This window comes from Mus caroli, chromosome 5 (assembly GCF_900094665.2).
Source record: "Mus caroli chromosome 5, CAROLI_EIJ_v1.1, whole genome shotgun sequence".
Classification (NCBI taxonomy): domain Eukaryota; kingdom Metazoa; phylum Chordata; class Mammalia; order Rodentia; family Muridae; genus Mus; species Mus caroli.
Window position 1 is genome coordinate 26,479,553 of NC_034574.1, and position 18,099 is coordinate 26,497,651.

Genomic DNA, 18,099 nt, shown 5'->3' on the forward strand with positions numbered 1-18,099 from the left:
TAGTGTTAACTGGTCTGGAAATAGGTATTGCATTCTTTTGGGAAGTTGAAATTTTAGATTTTTTAATTCCACTGGTATCTAAGGCATTGGAGGTTCTTGTATTGGAATGGATTGATTGATTGATTGATTGATCTCAGTACTAGGGTTTGAATCCATGGCCTCATATATTCTAGGCAAGTGGTTTTCCACCGAGCCCTGCTTTTAGCCTTTTTACTTCTCTACCTTCCCAGTACTTGTAACTTGGTGTTTCCCAAACTTTCTGATGCCTGTGCTCTGTTAGCTTAATGAGAAACATTCTGAAAGCGATTAAGTAAGCAACCGTAAAGACACAGTTCCAGTGAGTCAGTCTAATGAGTGTGCTTTCCTTAGGGATCCATGCTTGTCGGTATATGCGGATAGAATATGTAATGAGGACAGCCATACTGCTTCTTCTGGAGACTCTTATCCATGGCTTGGACCAATGCCTTAGCACTTTGGAAGTTCAGAATTCATAGGGTGTAGTTGGCAGTTGGAGATGGTGGTAGTGCCGGTTTGTAAAGTGGGGTTCTGTTACTTTTATTGTTTGATTCTGCCACCCAACTCCTGTCGGGTACATTTTCTCACTTAAACTTAGTCCCCTCGGAAAGATCTGGAGGTAACACTGCTGTGCTTCGTAATTCACTACAGAATTTCTCAGTACTTAGATATCTGTTCAAAGAATAGAGGACTCTTTTCATATTCACAGCATTTCTAAAATAGATTTTTTTTGTGAGCTGCGCTTTGCCTTGTAAGAGAAAAAAGGAGGACCCATATTGGAAGGAGAGAAAAAACAAACCCACCACAAATTGTGGGGTGGAGGGCAGCTGGTACTAGGCTACTATGTAAGAGGGTATGATTGAGTTCTTCTAGTGTTTCAGTTCTCTATTAGTAGAATTCTTTGGTTTTAGTAGGCCTAGAGCAAAGTTCAGTTCACTATTCAGTGAAAGTAGGAGTGTGTAGGCTGGGTGATCTGGACAGAGCTGTGGGTAGCATGGAAGTCCATGTTAGTTCCTTTGGAGGGGCTACTGAGACAGCTTGTGTTCTAGAGTATGAGAGGTTGGACCATCACGATGACATCCTTATGCTTCTGAGCTGGATGTAAAAATAGCCTCATGCACAGACATGGAAGGGCTCAATGTGGAACTGAAGCCGGAATGTTTCATTTTGGGTCACATTATGTAATCTTATCCTTTGAACAGTGAAAGTGAGTGGACTGACAACTGTGTTGTATGTAGGAGTTGTGTATGTGCGCAGAAATATATACCCATGAAATACTTATAAGCCAGTGTATATTAAATTGCCCACAAACTAATCTGCTTATTAGTAAGTCTGAGCAGAAAGTTGGGGACTAGATGTTTGGCTGAGTAGAGGGAACACAGGAGCTGAATAAGGAGAGAGAAGGAACAGGAGATCTTACACCACTGGTGTGCTCATGAGACCCTGCAACTTGTTTTGTCTGAGAATATCACCACTACCAACACTACACTTGTGTATGCTTGTTGAGGGTAGTCACTCTGCATGCCATACGTGGTGTTGAGCACACGTGGTTCCTTCATACAGTAAGTCTGCCTGCTGTGGCAGTACCACGGTACCACTGGTAAACTGATAACCTGAGGATGAGTGCTCAGAGCCTTTCTAAGGTCTCCCAGCTAACAATGGTTAGGGACCCTGAAATGTAACTGGGGTCTATTTGACTTCAAGACAGATGCCCTTCCCATTATTTCAAAGGTATGTGTGTTTAAGTTCTAGAGGGCAAGGACTGTGTTTGCACAGATCAGTTTTCAGCAGAGGCGTCTTAATTAGCAGGCAGTGATTGGACAGGGGTGTTTCCTGTGAAAAACAATCAGCCTGTGTGTTCGTGGAGCTGCCTCTGCTTTCCTCCTGGGTATTTATAGTCACAGTGTAGTGCACTTGTTTGATTGCTTATTGTGGATGGTAATTTCAAAGAGGATATCAGTTCTTTTATCCAGAGAATTAATCATTCAGAAAGTACTTTTCAAATTTGTTTCTTAAACTAAATATAAATTTCTTTAAGTTCTTGATGCATTTTTCTGAATGCCCATTTGCAAGGGACTAAGAAGAGCTTGTCATTTTCTTATCTTTCAGGGGACATAATTTTCAATGCTCAGTACCCAGAGCTGCCTCCTGATTTCATCTTTGGAGAGGATGCTGAGTTTCTGCCAGACCCCTCTGCTCTGCACGTGAGTACTGCAGGCTTACTCTCATGGCCTTTGTGGAAAAGAAAACAAAATTGGCATTTGGTGATTGCTTAGTCAAACATGGTTTTCCCTTTCTGTGGAATAAATGCAACTCTTCCTGTGCCAAAATCCTTGAAGAGGAGAGAGTTTTCATCGGAGTTTTACTTTGGGACCATTTCACATTATGTCTACAGTATTGGTTGAAATAATTTTTTTTCAACTTCAAGACACATTGACAACATTTTCTTTGTTTCACTGTGAACGTCCATGCTTGCAGGCAGGTTCTCTAATGTTTAATAACATTTCAATAAGATACTGGTTGCAAGAGAGTTACTGGCTTTTTAGGTTTTTTTTTTTTTTGGTTGTTGAAATGAAGTGGCAAATTTGGACATTACTTTAGTGCTGCATAAGGGGAAAGACCAGACTGAATGTTCTGTCTTAACCCAGACCCCAACCCTGGAGTTGAAATATGTTTCTGGAATTAAAGCAAGAAGACTTACCGTTAGGGAAAAGGGGAAAGGGGTCATGGTACCTGTCTGAGCACACACAGTTTGTGTAATGGTTGGGTTTGTCAACAAAGAATAGGTGCCATTTTGTCTAAGTGTTTCTTTCTTTCATTTTCCAAAGTCAGGTCTTCTGTAATAGCTGTACTCTTCAAGGAGGTTTAGTTGTTGATTAAAACTATTTTCTTAGTTTGTCTTTGGTTCACTAAAACTGTGTATTTGATGTTGTGATGACTTACTTTGAAAATGCCCCTATTCCTCCACTTCCCATGTAAAGGCGAGATTCTAGATGAAACCTAAAGAACTACATTAAAATTTCACATAGTGTGAGAATATTGTTAGCACGAGTTTGTTGTAAGGTTTTTTATAATTATACATAAACTTTTGTTTGATTAAAAAGTTTCTAGTTAAGTACTGCCTCCTTAGAAATCATGGTGTTGGTATTTACCCCATATTAACATTGAGAGGCTCACCTGCAGTAGATGAGACTGAAGCATTACTGTACAGTTCCTCCCTGTCTGAAATCTGCCAGTGGAGGGAGGCCTACATCAAATGCCAAAGAAACATTATAGGCTAAGTGTCCCTGGAATTTACAGAAGGCGATCAGAGAAAGCCTTGTAGAGGGGGTGATGTTTGTCTTAGTCCTTCAAGAGAGAATAAAAGTGGGAAGTACGAGAGAAGTCAAGTAGGTGAGAGGCGGATGCAGACTGGAAGAAGCTGGGGCTCATCTGATGTGTTGTAGAGAAGGGTACGGATACAGTCGCTGAAGTGAGATTCCTGTGAAACAGCTACAAAGGCCAGGCGCATTTGGTGGCTTAGCTAGGGTCATATTGCTATGGTAAAACAGCATGGCTCAAAGCAACGCTGGGTGGAAAGGTGATGTTTGTCTGTTTGTTGGTTTGTCTTAATCTTATAGTTTATAATCTATCATCCAGGGAAGTCAGGGTGAGAACCCAAGGCAGGAACTTGGAGGCAGGAACCGATGTAGAGGCCATGAAGGAGTGTCACTTATTGGCTTGTTCTTCATGACTCCCTCAGCCTGCTCTCTTATACACCCAAGGCCACCTACACAGAGATGGTACCACCCACAATGGTCTGTGTTCCCCTAAGAAAATGCCCCACAGGCATTAACCATTCTTATGGAGGCATTCTCTTGGTTGAGAGTCCCTCCTCCCAGATGATTCTGGCTTGTGTCCAGTTGACATAAAAGTAGCCAGCACAAGGACATTGATGGAGTGCATCAAATGCTGGGCCAAGAGCCACGGAAAGAAGAACAAAATGAAAACTACCTCTGTGAACTATGTTTCATGTGATCAGTGAAGGAGAGGAAATCTATGATCAGAACTGAACATTGTTGAAGTAAAGTCTAAGGAGAGAGAAAGCATTGTGTTATGCAAGACACATTATGATAGACCACTGGGGTAAAAAGGATAAGAAAGTGTTCTCAGCCTGTTTTTAGAATTGACTTTACAATTTGCAGTGTATGTCTTCAGTATTAGCAAGTGTGATGAATGGAGAATTTAAGAGCTAGAAAGGGCTCTGAGAGTCATCTTACTCCACTCTTCTATTTTTGTACTGAAGAAACACTGGTAGATTTACAGAATCCTATAGCAGAGCTGAAATGGTAATTTCACTCTTCTGACTGAAGTTATCTTTAGTGCTTTTGAGAAATAAGCTGAGAAAGAACAGCGTTGGGAGGAGGAGGCACAGCCAGCAGTGTACTGGATCCAAGAGGAAGTGATTGAGGACCACGGGAAGGCTCACTTGGTGGGCCAATGGGTTAGACAAGTGCAGCGAGGCAATCAGAGCACACTCTTAAAGGTGCACACTTGATATCTGTCTTGTTGAAACACCAAGACAGGATGCACTATAAATGTAATCTCTAGTAGCTGTTTCTCTAGGCACAGCCTGCTCAGGGACTTGTCACTCAGTATTAATAGGTTAGCATTTAGTTGTGTATCCCACCCGGACTTCCCTCATCTTCTCTTGATGTACTGTGCCGACTTGTCTACACATTGAATGAAAGGGAACTGCATCTTATTAGATTTGGGCTGGGAAACAGAATCAGTGTCTGGACTTCCCAAGATGTTTTCCTAGAGTACCTACCAAGTATAGAAGGGGATTTTGCACCCGCATGAGAGGACATACTTGCCAAAGTTTTAAAGCCAAAATTTTCTTTAAGTTATTGGGCCTAATTATTAAAATTCATGAAAAAAATGCATCTGATTTTGTGATATATTTGTGTTTTTAATATAAAAGTATATCAGGTTATAATAATTAAGAGAAAATGAACTCTCCAATATGGTCCAGCTTGAAAAACAGTTTTAAACAGATTTATTCTATTTATTTATACTTGTTCTTCTCCAAAAAGTGAGGTGGCTTAAATAAGGGACATGGGTACAGGTAAAAGAAGTCAATATAGGCCCCAAATGTCAGCTGAGGCTCCACTTTTATATTGTCTTTGTCAGCTCTTTTTCTAAATATATTTTTGGTTTAAGGTTTTGTTTTTTTTTAATCATATACATGATTGGTCACATTTTTCAGCCCATTCTGTGGATTCTTTTCCTAGGTACTGTCCTGTGTGTATGTGGGTGGGTGTGCTTGCCTGTGTGTACATTTGTAGAATCCATTTGTCATCCTAGGCATTTTATGTCACACTACCATACTTTCTGAGCCAGAGTCTCTCATAGAACCCAGAGCTCAACATTTCTGCTGGACCCATCTGTCTCCATCCTGCCTGTGCTGGGACAAAGCTGCGTGTGCCAGGGCCTGGCTTTTGTCTGGTCCTAGAAACCTGAACTCAGATCCTCATGTATTGGAGTTCATGCACCATACCATTTTTAAAGAGAAGTTTTAAAGTTTGTTGAATTTCAGTTTATCTCTTTTTCTCTTGTTGCCTGTGCTTTTGATATTCAAGATGCAATAGCCTAATCAGAGATTGTAAAGATTTACTCTAATATTTTTCTTGAAGAGTTTTATTATTTTTGCTGCCATTTTGTAATGGTGTGAAGCTGATGCCTGGCTTTATGTTCTAAGTGGATATTAGATGCTCTGGCATTGTTTATTAGAAAGGATGTGCTTCCCTCATTGAATTTTGTTGGCATTTTATCATCACTAAGTTGGTTGTAGCTGTGAGGGAGTATTTTGGGTTATTAATTCTACTTCATTGGTCTGTGTGTGTGCTTTTAATAGTGCCATATTGCCTTAGTTGCTGTGGTTGTGTGAACCGTCTGGACAGTAGGGAGTGGGACTTGTACATCGTTGTTCTTGGCAGGGCAGCCTTGACTATTGAGGGTCTCTCGCATTGCCATATACATTTAGATCACCGTGAATGTCTGCACAGAATCCACTTTGGTTTTTATAGGGATTGTAATGAATCTTATGTTAATCTGGACGTTATTGCCAAGTCTTAGTAATTAGGAACAGTGTGAAACACCTTTCCATTTATTTATACTGTCTTCAGTCCCTTTCAACATAGTTTGTCATTTTGGGTGTATGAGTTTTACACTTTTGCTTTAGTTTTTTTTTTCCACTGTTATAAATGGAATTGTTTCTTATTTTAGTTTCTAGTTTTATATTGTGGCAATATAGCATCACAAATGATTTTTTAATAATGGTCATATATTGTGATACCTTATAGTGTAAATTTTAGTGTAAGGTTTTTTTTTTCTACTGAGCAAAATTTTTTACAGATTTTTAAAAAAAATCCTTTTATTCCTGCCGTCTTGAGCAGACCGGTATGTTCAGGAAGCCAGCTCAGAGCATATTTTGAGTTGAGATGTGATTATAAAATAGTAACACTACTTTCCTTTTTATCTCAAAACTAAGCTGAAAAGCATTTCCCAAGACAAAAAGGGAAACAGCATTGTAACAGACTCGAGAGTATATTGGAAAGTTGTATTTAAAGTTAACGATTGTAAATTCTAGTAGAATTACCTCATGGCTTTATATTGTGTAAGCTAATAGTTCATTCACCAAACCATTTAATTAACATTAGTTGACAGTTAGGATACAGAGCTCCAGGCAGTTGACCTGAGGCCTGTGGTCCAGATGTGATGATCCGTAGGTAGTAGAGTAGACAGACCCCAAACTTTATTTTATAGCTTAGGAAAATTATAAAAATACAGCAAACAGTGCACTGAAGAGGGAAGATGTCACATGGCTTGGGTGGCCATGGGAACTTCTCATGCTGTGAAAGCTATCCATTCCTCTTAGAGATGCTCTTTTGGGGCCCTTTGTGCTGATCGGGATTAGGGTGGCTCGATTTGTACAGCCATGTCCTGTTTGCGCTTTTGCTTTGTACCTTACACCAAAGCATCTCCTGATACAGAGACAGTTCTACATTGCAGGTTGGGTTTCAGTGCTCATTCTTTTCTCATGTTCCATTCTGTGGTTCCATGTTCCATTGTGCTGGCCATGTGTCATGCTGTGTGCAAGGCAGTGAATCTTCCATGGCTGCCTAATAATAATAAAGTCTACTAAGGCAAATTAGTGAATCCTACCTACTGGTAGCTTTTGATTGTACACTGTGTTCAGTGCTATACAGTATAGAATTGACTTCAAAGAGGTTGATTTCGGAAGGTCAGATATAGATACAGAGAAATAGTTACACCTAGGTATATTATAAAGATTGAAATAACTGTTACAAAGGAATTCTATGGGGTAGTGAAGTAGAGGCTTTACATGTATATGCATGCATACATACACATACATGTCTCTATATATTTTCATATGCATATGTATATGCATATGCATATGTATATGTATATGGCAGAAGTTCCATTATAATGAGAAGGAATATTCTCATAGGTTGGAATTTGCTTGCTAGGACTGAGTGATGGGATTTATACAGGCTGTCACCCAGTGGCCTCTCTGCTCGCACCTCCTTCCCCACTGTTCTTTGCTGACACCTCCCTCCCACAGCTGCATAGGTCTCTTAACCTTCTAAACACACGGCCACCTTAGGACCTTTCCATTTGCCACCTGCTATTTTCTTTCGTTCTGCCTGGAACTCTTTTCCAAGTTGCCTGAACAGCATGCTCCCTTTTCCTTTCTGTACCTATCCACAGTGCATCCCATGGCTTCCCTCCCAAAGCTGGAGCCCTTTCCGTGTTCTCAGACCTTCACCGCGCCCTTCTTTGTTGCTTACTGCCATATGATAAGCTTTAGTTGCTGATTTGCTGTCTGTCTTTCCTAGTGTGGCCAGCTTCCCTGACTTGTCCGAGACTGAGAATTGTGAGATGCAGGACATTTATGGTTAAAACAGTACAGTCCTTAGTCAGCCGGGCTAGAGTGTTGCCCTCGTCTCTTTCCCAGTGGAAGGAAACATTAGTAGAGCATTGATTAGTTTTGTTCACTGTAGGATGCATAGTGCCTGCTTATTACTGGAATAGGTTTCCTTTGAGATTATGTAGTTAAAACCTCACTGATTTTTAAAACTAGGATGTATACTTTTAATACACTTATAAAATACCAGGAACAAAATTTTATCGTTAGAAAAAATAGGGCTGAAATCAGTTACCAGAACTTCTAAAGCAATGCTTTTCAGCCCAGTCTTGCAACATTCTGTGGTATGCTCAGCTGCCTCCAAGGCTGTTTTGAAATTCTTTTCCCCAAAGTAATAATGATAATTCATTTTAATTCAAAATAAAGTTGCATAAAGGAGGAAAGTTGGATCATACGTTTGAGTGAGAAGATCATGTGGCAATTCTAGGAGGAGGGAGAGCAGTGTCGTCTGAGTCCCTGTCTGACAGTGAGGTTGATTTAGTGCCTGGAACAGGCTCTACAGCACAGCGACACTAATGACACTGATGCTAGTGCCTCACTGGTTGTTTGAGTCCTCAGTTGGTTGTTCTGCTTGCATTGAATATGAGTTTGCTCGACCATCTAGCTTCTCCTCCTTTGCTCCTCTTGGTGCTATCTACAAATGACACTTTTTGAATAGTTCCCTGTAAAGTAGTCACCTGCCCCCGTGTCCTTGAAATACATGCCACAAGTGTACTGAGCTGAAATGGACTGCATGTCCCACTACTGAAAAATGGCAAATGGACAGATTAAAAAAAAACCTGGATACTTCCAAGTACTTGGACCTATAACATGTTTAACATGGGAGACTCTCATTTTTCACATTTTTATTCCATACTGTTTCATGTGTTATTTGAGACTCATAAAGAACCCATCTTTGCCTCCCAAGCTGTTCATGGTGCTTAAGACAGATAAGTAAGAATTGCCTGATGGGATGGGGTGGTGATTGTAGGGATGGAGGGGTAATAAGCACAGCTACTGTGGGAACAAAGAGAATGATGTTTTTTTTTCCAGACCTGTGTATGCACATAAGCCTTGGGGCCTTAGAAATGTATCAGCTGAGTGTCTGCTTCTCCGTACTGTTTTCAGTGCTAGTGACTGAACCCAGAGCTGTGCGCTGGCTAGGCAAACGTTGTACTTCTGAGCTAATTCCCTAGCCCCTCATCTGAGCGTTCATAAGACTACTTAATGTAACCGTTAGTGATGAATAGCATAGAGAGAGACAAGAACGTAAGACCAAATTATGTAGCACAGTGAATACTGATCTAGGAACCCAGATGAAGAAGCAGAGCATCGCCACATCTGGATGCTCTTCTCGCACTCCCTTCTATCTCTGTGCTCACCCATCTAGGAGTGGACACTATACTGACCAGTAGCATTTTATTAATTTCACTCTCGTTGACTGTCATACAAACCAACTCAAACAATTTTACCTGTTTGATTGTATCTGGCTCCTTCTCTCATACATAGTTTCTCCCTGTTGTTACTGTTTATGCTCATTGATGATAGTACTCCCTTGTATTAGTGTACCACAGTTTCTTTATCTGGGCTGTTGATGGGCCTCTCGTCTCCTGCTGCTGTAAACAGCACTGCTGCGGATGTTCTGCCTTTCTCAGTAGTAACCGTGTGCATTCCTGATGGTGCATATCCAAAGGTGGACTTCCGTGGACATACGGAGGGGATAGATCTGTTAGCAATTTCTCAGCTTTACTAGTTTATCAGTCAGGACCTAGTCAGGAGATAGAAACTACCCTAGTAATTAAGTAGGGAACGTTTAGGATACAGAGTTGTTAATTAGTAAAAAAGGCAAGAAAATGGTAAAGAATACAAATGAGACTAATAGTGTTGAAAAGTTTTACTTAAGGTTAAAGGAGAGTAGCCTCAAAAGAACAAACCTAGAACCCTCTTTTTCGATTCCCCCATTGTGGCTCATGTCTCCACGATTTCAATTTATTTGTTGAAAGAGGGTGTGGCTACAGCCCTCTGGGTTATAGCAACCTTCATTGTGGGTGCTGTGAGCCAAAGCTGATGTTGGTGACTCCTGGGTCTTTTAGGGACTGACATCAGAAGTGGGGTGGGTGCAGTGCAGTGAAGCAGGCTGGCCAGTGGGGTCCACGAGGTCTGCTCTTCGACATCCACATAGCTACCGTTGGAGCAAGATGGAGAGTGCCTGCGGTCCAGATCCAGGACATGAAGCTCTGTGCCTTGTGCCTTGTATTCTTCCCATATAAGTGTGTTGACAGGCTGGAAAACTGTCTCAGTTTGTAGAAGAGGGGGTAGGAGAGGTGAGAGGAAAGCAAGCACATTAGATAATGCCCAGCTCATCTCCCAAGTTATTAGTTTGTTTTCTTAAACTCATGTAATGACTTCTTAATTTTGAGAAAAACAGACTTTAGTCTCCAATTCTATCTGATCCTCTCTCTTTTTTCTTTTTTAAAGATGAGAAACAAGTCATCTAAATTCTAGTGAATGTTATACCAAAAAGCATACATGTAAACAGAACCCAATAAGGAAACTCTCATCGTGGACCCTTTATGGGACCCAAAGCAAAGGGAAGCCCCTGCTGTGGTGAATCTGTTAGCCTGCACTGTTCCTGGACCTCTTTGTGTGTGTGTGTGTGTGTGTNTGTGTGTGTGTGTGTGTGTGTGTGTGTGAGAGAGAGAGAGAGAGAGACAGAGAGAGAGACAGAGAGACAGAGAGACAGAGAGAGAGAGAGACAGAGACAGAGACAGAGAGAGACAGAGAGAATATCACAGCTTGACTACAGTTCTCTGATTTGATCTTTGTCTACCACTTCTAGTTCTCTGCTGGATTTATCTTCTCGTCTCAGTCTGCAGTCTTCGTTTTCACACTGGTAGTTGTTTTAAAGTCCTTGTGAGCGAATCCTAACATCTGGATTCTCCTTGACTCTGTGCTTTGCCTCCTTTCTTCCTTATCAGTCACATAGTTCTGTGCTTGGTAGCTCTTGGAGTTGATATGAACACCAGATATTCCAGTTAAAAAATGGCAGCAGCTCCAGGGGTGGCGGTTTCTGAGAGGTAGAGGGAGAGGGAGAAAAGAGAGAAAGGGAGGAGGGGGCAGAGACAGAAACAGAGGCAGAGAATTGTCCTCTCTGAGAGGCAGCTAGGCTGATTAGTTCAGCTTTGCTGAGTTGAGGGTGATTTGTGGCTTAGTAGGGCCACTTCTAGTTGTGAAGTAGCATGTTTAGGTTATGCCTGGAAGCCAGGAGTGTGATCACTCTTTTGTGACAGTTCTAAATGCCTGGCTCTCTATGTATTTAAATCGATTTTTATAAAATATTTAAACACAGAGCAGCATGGATCTTTACTCCCAGGGAACCCACATTTTACATTTTGTCTTGTATGACTGCAGACCGCTCCCCTGAAGTTTTCTTAAGTTTCAATACAGTGCTCCACTCTGTTCATCCAGAGCCTTGAGGGGAACTAGATGCATATTTGAGGTCTCTTAACTCTCTGCCAGAAGCTATCATGGTTTCCCCAGCTACTGCAGCAGCTCTTGCCTGGTCAGTGCCTGCACCCCAGCCTCCCTCTTGGCCAATTTGCACATATCTCTGGGTAAAGTGACTGTGGCAGTCAGCTCTTCTCTGAGGTTCTCTGTCTTGCAAGTTCTTGCTTCTACAGAGAGCAGATAGCTTCAGAGAAATATCTGTATTGTATGTAAGCTTCAGGCTGTTCTTGTTCAAAGTGTTCAGTTGTATTTGAGAACATGTCATTTTACTTTGAAAATGTCATTTTTATCCTTTACTTTCAAAGCAAATGTATAAAAACTTTAGTGGACCATGAATGCTACACGCCTTGTTGGTAAGAACACAGCATTAGACCTGAGGTGATGGCTCAGTCTGCAAAGTATATGCCTTCAAAGCACAAGACCTCAGTTCAGGTCCCCAGAACCCAAGTGAAAGGCCGGGTTAAGTGAATGCACTTCTTATACCAAAGATGCTGAGATGGGAGGTGGAAACAGTTGGATCTCTGGAATTTATACCCAGGAGGCTTATTTTGCTCAGTGAAACTAGAAGATATGAGAAAACCGGTCTCAAAGAAAAAGCAGAGAGTGCTTATTGATAAGATGCTAATAACAATATTGAACAACCATTACAAAAAGATTCCATGTAGTGAGAATTTTGATTTCTTTGAAAAACCCAAATATTATCCTACATCTGGTATTTTAATACCAGATGTGGGATACAGTGCTGCTTGAGGTTGTCCATAGCAGCTGACTATGATTTGCCTCATGCTGTAGTAAGGGTGTGATTTTCCTAGCTGCGGATAGTTTCTACCATTGTGTGACATATGTAATTCTGGGGACTTTTCAGAGGGTATATAAATGCTTGGGCCCAGAGAGGTAGGATAGTTTGTTGGTTGTTTACTGTTGGTAGTGGTTTGTTAAGTAGTCATGCGCAAAGAAGAAAGAAGGAGAAGAAATTAGATATCCTGTCTGCAAAGCTCAAACTAGCCCCAAGGAACTTGATACCCCTAATCAGCAGGAAGTAGTTTAAAGATAATCTTGCCTCCTTCCCCCACCCCCATCCTTTTTCTCTGCTATCTAGAGTTAGGGGGTTGAAAGGGTAGGAAAAGGGTGGAGAAGATGGAAGAAAGAACCCATAAAGTAGCCAAAGGCCAGCTACAGTTCCATAACAGTTTTCTTCTTTTATTATAGAAATCTTGGTACTTAGGTCCCTGTAGATTTTCCTGGTGTGAAGTAGAATGTTATTTAGAGAGGGCATCTCTAGTTCTTTTGAGTTGAGAGCAACTTATAATAATAAATCCATCAGTAAATGGTCAATGTGAGTGTGAGAAAATGACTAGACATTATGATGGGAAATTTGTTTATGTGCTGATGAGACAGGAGGTCTGTGAGCACCCGTGTCTGTGAAGCCCTATGAGTGAGTACTTGTGTGTGTGAAGGTCTGTGATTACTTGTGTTTATTTCAATTTATCAGCTGTAGAAATCCTTTATGAAGTGAGAAATAAGTTGGTGTCTTTTTTTTCTCCTTTAAAAAATTTTCTCCCTAAAGGAGGATAGTGGAGGGCTCTTGGTTTAACAACTATACTTTATGATTTTATCTGTTTTACAAAAATTGTTGCTACCACAGCCAGTTGTGGATTAGGGACTGTTAATATGTGCACACACACACAATTTTGAAAGATTGTGTTATAAACAAGATTTTTAAACATAGTTGTAGAGAAACAGAGCATCTTGGAAATATAAACAAAGTACCTTAAAAATGCTGCTTCCCATAAGACAAATGGAAAAAGGCAAAACCAAGTTAGTTTTTGAAATCCAATGGCAAATAAAACATTTAGCAGATGTTGTCAGTTTTCATTTACTTGACTGAATTTGTAAAAATGTCTTTGGGAAATGAGTTGTTGAGTCGGGAATAAATCATTGCAGTTTGTGGGTACTCTTTTCCAGGGGGGCAGCCTCAGCAGTTCTGGGCATTGCCGTGTACTTTCTTATCACCTTTTGTTCCTCCCCACTCCTCTCAGGAGTTTGTTGTTTATATTATGGCAATGTATTACTATTGCTATGAGTATTGTTTTTGTTATGTGTACTTTTGTTTTGAGACATGGTCTCAGTATATAGCTCTGGCTGTCCTGGAACTCACTCTGTAGACCAGGCTGGCCTCAAATCACAGAGATCCGCCTGCCTCTGTCTTTTAAGTGTTGTGATTAAGCATGCACCCACTCCTGGACATATATTTGTATTATTAATGACATGTAAAATTTATGTAAGTATCAATAGATACGAACCCCTTCATGATCCCAAGTAATGTTGGGATATATTTTTGTCTTGATGTTTTCTGTGTCTATACCATATGCATATATATTCTTTAAATTTTTCTGTACCTTCCTGTTTGCAGACTTTATATATTGTCAAACATTTCTCCCCGGACAGCTGTCTTAGTTGTCATTACTGTTGCTTTTGATGAAACATGACTAAAAGCAAGTTCCAGAGGGAAAGGTTTATTTCACTCAAAAGCAGTGAGTGCAGGAACTCATGCAGGGAGGGAGCCTGGAGGCAGGAGCTGATGCAGATGCCATGGAGGGTGGGAGGGGTGCTGCTTATGTCCTTGCTCCTCAGCCTGCATTCTTAAGAACCCAGGACCACCAGCCCAGGCATAGACCCACCCACAGTGGGCTTCCCACATCAATCACTTGTTAAGAAAATGCCCTACAGCCTGATCTTATGGAGACATTTTCTCAATTGAGGCTCCTCCTCTTTGATGGCTTTAACTTGTGTTAAGTTGATATAAACTAGCCAGTATATCAGTATAACTTTATCTGAAATGATTTGACCCACTTCTGATGGGTGAAAAATAAGTTACATTTCACACTAGTCATTTTTTTTCTTCATCCCCTCCCTTTGCACTCCTTTGCCCAGTTGGACTCAGCCCAGGCCCAGGGGTTCTTCATTGCAGAGCTCCTACTAATGCTTCCAGTTTCTTACGTTTGTCACCGTGAGAACACAACGAGCCCTTTCTAACACTTGTTAGTAAAACAGTGCTTACTTGTTAGGCTTTAAAAAAAAAAATGGATTCACTTTACCTTCTGTTCACTGTCCCCCCTCCCACAATTCTTCCTCCCACAATCCTTCCCCCATTCCTCCTCCCCTTCTCCTCTGAGCTGTTGGGGGCCTCCTAGATGTCCTTCCACCCTGTCACATCAAGTCTCTGCAGGGCTAGGTGCATCCTCTCCCACTGAGGCCAGATAAGGCAGGCCAGCTAGAAGAACATATCCCACAGACAGGCAACAGCTTTTGGGATAGGTTGTGTTCCAGCCATTTAGTACCCACATAAAGTCCAAGCTGCATGTTTCCTACATATGTGTGGGGAGGCCTAGGTCCAGCCCATGTGTGCTCTTGGGTTTGTGGTTCAGTCTCTGAAGCCCCAAGTGTCCAGGTTGTTGTGACTCTGTTGGTCTTCAAAGGACACTGTCAGCAGGATAAAATGGCAGTCTACAGATTGGGGAAGCATTTTCACCACCCCTACATTTGACAGAGAGCTAATACCCAAAATTTATAACGAACTCAAAAAGACACCAACAACCCAAATAAACCCAATTTAAAAATGAGGTACAGAGCTAAACAGAGAATTCTCATCAGAAGAATCTCAAATGGCCAAGAAGCACTTAAATATTCAAAGTCCTCAGTCATCAGGAAAATGCAAATCAAACCAACTCTGAGATTACATCCTAAACCAGTCTGAATCACTAAGATCAGGAACTCAAGCGACAGCACATGCTGGTGAAGATGTGTAGCAAGGTGCAAGTACAAATTTGTGATTTCTTTCTTAACTCACATTTTTTTTTCACCATGATTAACTACTGGTTGGTTATGGTTAATAACTTACTAAAAAGTAACCTGTTAGTCCATTTTAATTTTCATGTCTGTGAACAGGGATTTGTCCTGTTTCTCGTAAGAGGACTGGAAGTCAAAGTGTCAGTAAAGCAGTGTCAGGGTTGGTTGTGATGACTGTGTCACACTGAGATGAGGGGTCCTTTCTCACAGGACTATGTTCGCAGTGCATTATGTGGTTGTAGTCCAGTGTACACACCTGGGTAGCATTGTTTTTTTAATAATTGTTCACCTGTTTGTATTCTCTGCAACTTCAAGAGCACTTGTGGGCAGAGCCTATTATCTTACTTGTCCTTGGCTTTTCTTGCACTTATTTATGCTTAGCAAGTATATACAAAAGAGTTGTTTGTTTTGTTTTGTTTTTGGGGGGCGGGGGGTCAAGACAGGGCTTCTCTGTATAGCTGTCCTGCTCTGTAGACCAGGTTGGCCTTGAACTCAGAAATCCATCTGCCTCTGCCTCCCAAGTGCTGGAATTAAAGGCGCGTGCCACCACTGCCTGTCTGTCTGTTTGTTTTTAGTGGATGGATCCTGCATCAATGCTGCAGGACTTGATCTTAGTCTGATCTGGTCATCAAGTGAGGGCGGGGCTGGATCAAGTGAGGATGGTAGCACTGTGGGAGGGGCCCACTCTTCAGAGAAACATCACACTGCAGGACTGACATATTAGAAGTATCCATCAAACTGGCTTCCTGTAAACAAGGGCTTCACAGGCAGATCGTAGTTACATAGGTAAGTGTGGCAGAAAACCATAAGATATTTAGATCCCAGCTCCTTAAACTGTGAGTCATACTCATCCTTAAACCGGTAATGCATCTGAACTGTTCCTCCACGGCATGGTTTCACTGCAGACCTGGTTCTGAGTACGGAGCAGGTGCAGCCCACATTGAGTGTGCTGGATACCATGTAAAGCCAAATACTGCCTCAAACCCCTGGTTGCAGATTGTAGACTATTGGATGTTAGGAATTACATCCAGTGTCTTTATAATTGTTGAAGTACAGAAAATAGACCTTCCTTTTTCTAATGTAGTTTCTCATCATATAAGTATCAAATTAGCGTATCTTTTTATTGTGTTAGAATGTTGGTGGGGAGGGGATACACAAAGCACTATTTGAGTTGTTGACTTAATGTTTTACAAGTAATCAGTGAATGAATTTTGGCTAAGAATTAGGACAGAATTTCCAACAGTTTGTGAGGTGGCCCGAAACATACTTCTACCATTTTCGTGCTATATATTTGTGTGAAGTGACATTTTTAGCTCTGTCACTAATTAAAAAGCAAAGTATTGATCAACTCTGAAAAACATTACAAGTTTTCTACATTCTCCAGCATCAAACATGCAGCCAAGATTTAATTTTTTATGTAAAAATAAACAAGTGCATCCATCAAATTTGTGTCAAATTTGCTTTCATCTTTAATAAATGGTAAAATTATAAGTTTTATAATAGTATATATATATATATATATATATACACCAAAGAATTGCTTAAATAATTTTCTTTATGAGTTATTATCAGTAAAATTTTCATTCGTAGGCCTATTTTATATGCATGCATATTCGGGAATCACATAAAATTTCTCAGGCCAGAAAAAGGTTACAAGTGGAAAAAAAAAGATTAAGAGTACTGGTTTAGACTGAAAGAAGCAAAATCTTATTCATTGCTAGTTTATGTTGAGATTTAAAAACATATTTACTTTATTTGTTGTTTTGTGTTCCAGTGTGTGTGTGCGCACGGGAGGGGGAGGTTGTGTGTGCGCACACATGCCACAGTGCATGTATGGAGCCAGTGAGTGTGAGGGTACCCCTGGATTGTTTTCCTTCCACCTTTGTGTTCTGGGGATGAATCTTAAGGAACTAGGCCTGTGCAGCCCCTTAGAGCACTGAGGCAACTCAGAAGCTGAGCTGTGCTGTGATTTAAGAAACTACCACAGGTGTGGGATTTATTGTCACTACCTCCAGCCACAGTGTGGCTCACCTACAGATCGAAGCTTTTGTGAGATGTTCATAATCTGAGAATTTTACTTTTTCCAAGACTACAACATCGAAGATTCCAAAACTGTTTTTGATGAGTTTCCTTTTTAGCGCTTGTTAACTCTACCTTCAGAAATAACTGTGGTCTTCATGTGAGTACAGCAATTCTTCAGAGGAGTTACATTCTTATTTAATATAAAGACAAAAGTGCTAGTGGCGGTCGCTGACTCTCTTCCCTCAGCATTTCTGAGTTAGTCATTTCTTAGGTTGTAAGGTTGATCTTCAAACCAGCTTGCTTATTATTTTTGTGGTATATTTATTAGAGTCTTAGGAGGGAAAGATTTTTCTCTCTTTTTATTTAAATAAACATTTGGTGCTAAATGAGCAGAATGATTACTAGAGAGAGCTTCATACCCACATCTCCCCTCGTCCCGATCTCTTACCATGCTATGGTACGGTTGTGGCAAATGGTGAATCAGTAGTGAGAATTGTTATTAACCGAAGCCTGCATCCTGGTCTTCTTTGTTTAACACCTGAAAAAGTTTATTCATGTTTTTATCATTCTAGCCACCATAGAATTTGTTTTTTTTTAATTAGGTATTTTCTTCATTTACATTTCCAGTTCCCCATAAACCCCCCCCCCGCCCCCACTCCCCTACCCACCCACTCCCACTTCTTGGCCCTGGCATTCCCCTGTACTAAGGCATATAAAGTTTGCATGTCCAATGGGCC

The 18,099-nt window shown here is 40.9% G+C and overlaps 1 protein-coding gene across 1 annotated transcript in view; it reads left to right on the forward strand.

Moving 5' to 3' along the window:
- Positions 1-18,099, forward strand: part of Babam2 (BRISC and BRCA1 A complex member 2) — a 430,660-nt gene that overhangs the window by 90,356 nt on the left and 322,205 nt on the right. Inside the window, exon 4 of the mRNA XM_021162018.2 lies at positions 2,125-2,219. Coding sequence (XP_021017677.1) covers positions 2,125-2,219 — 95 coding nt within the window. The remainder of the gene's footprint in view (positions 1-2,124; positions 2,220-18,099) is intronic.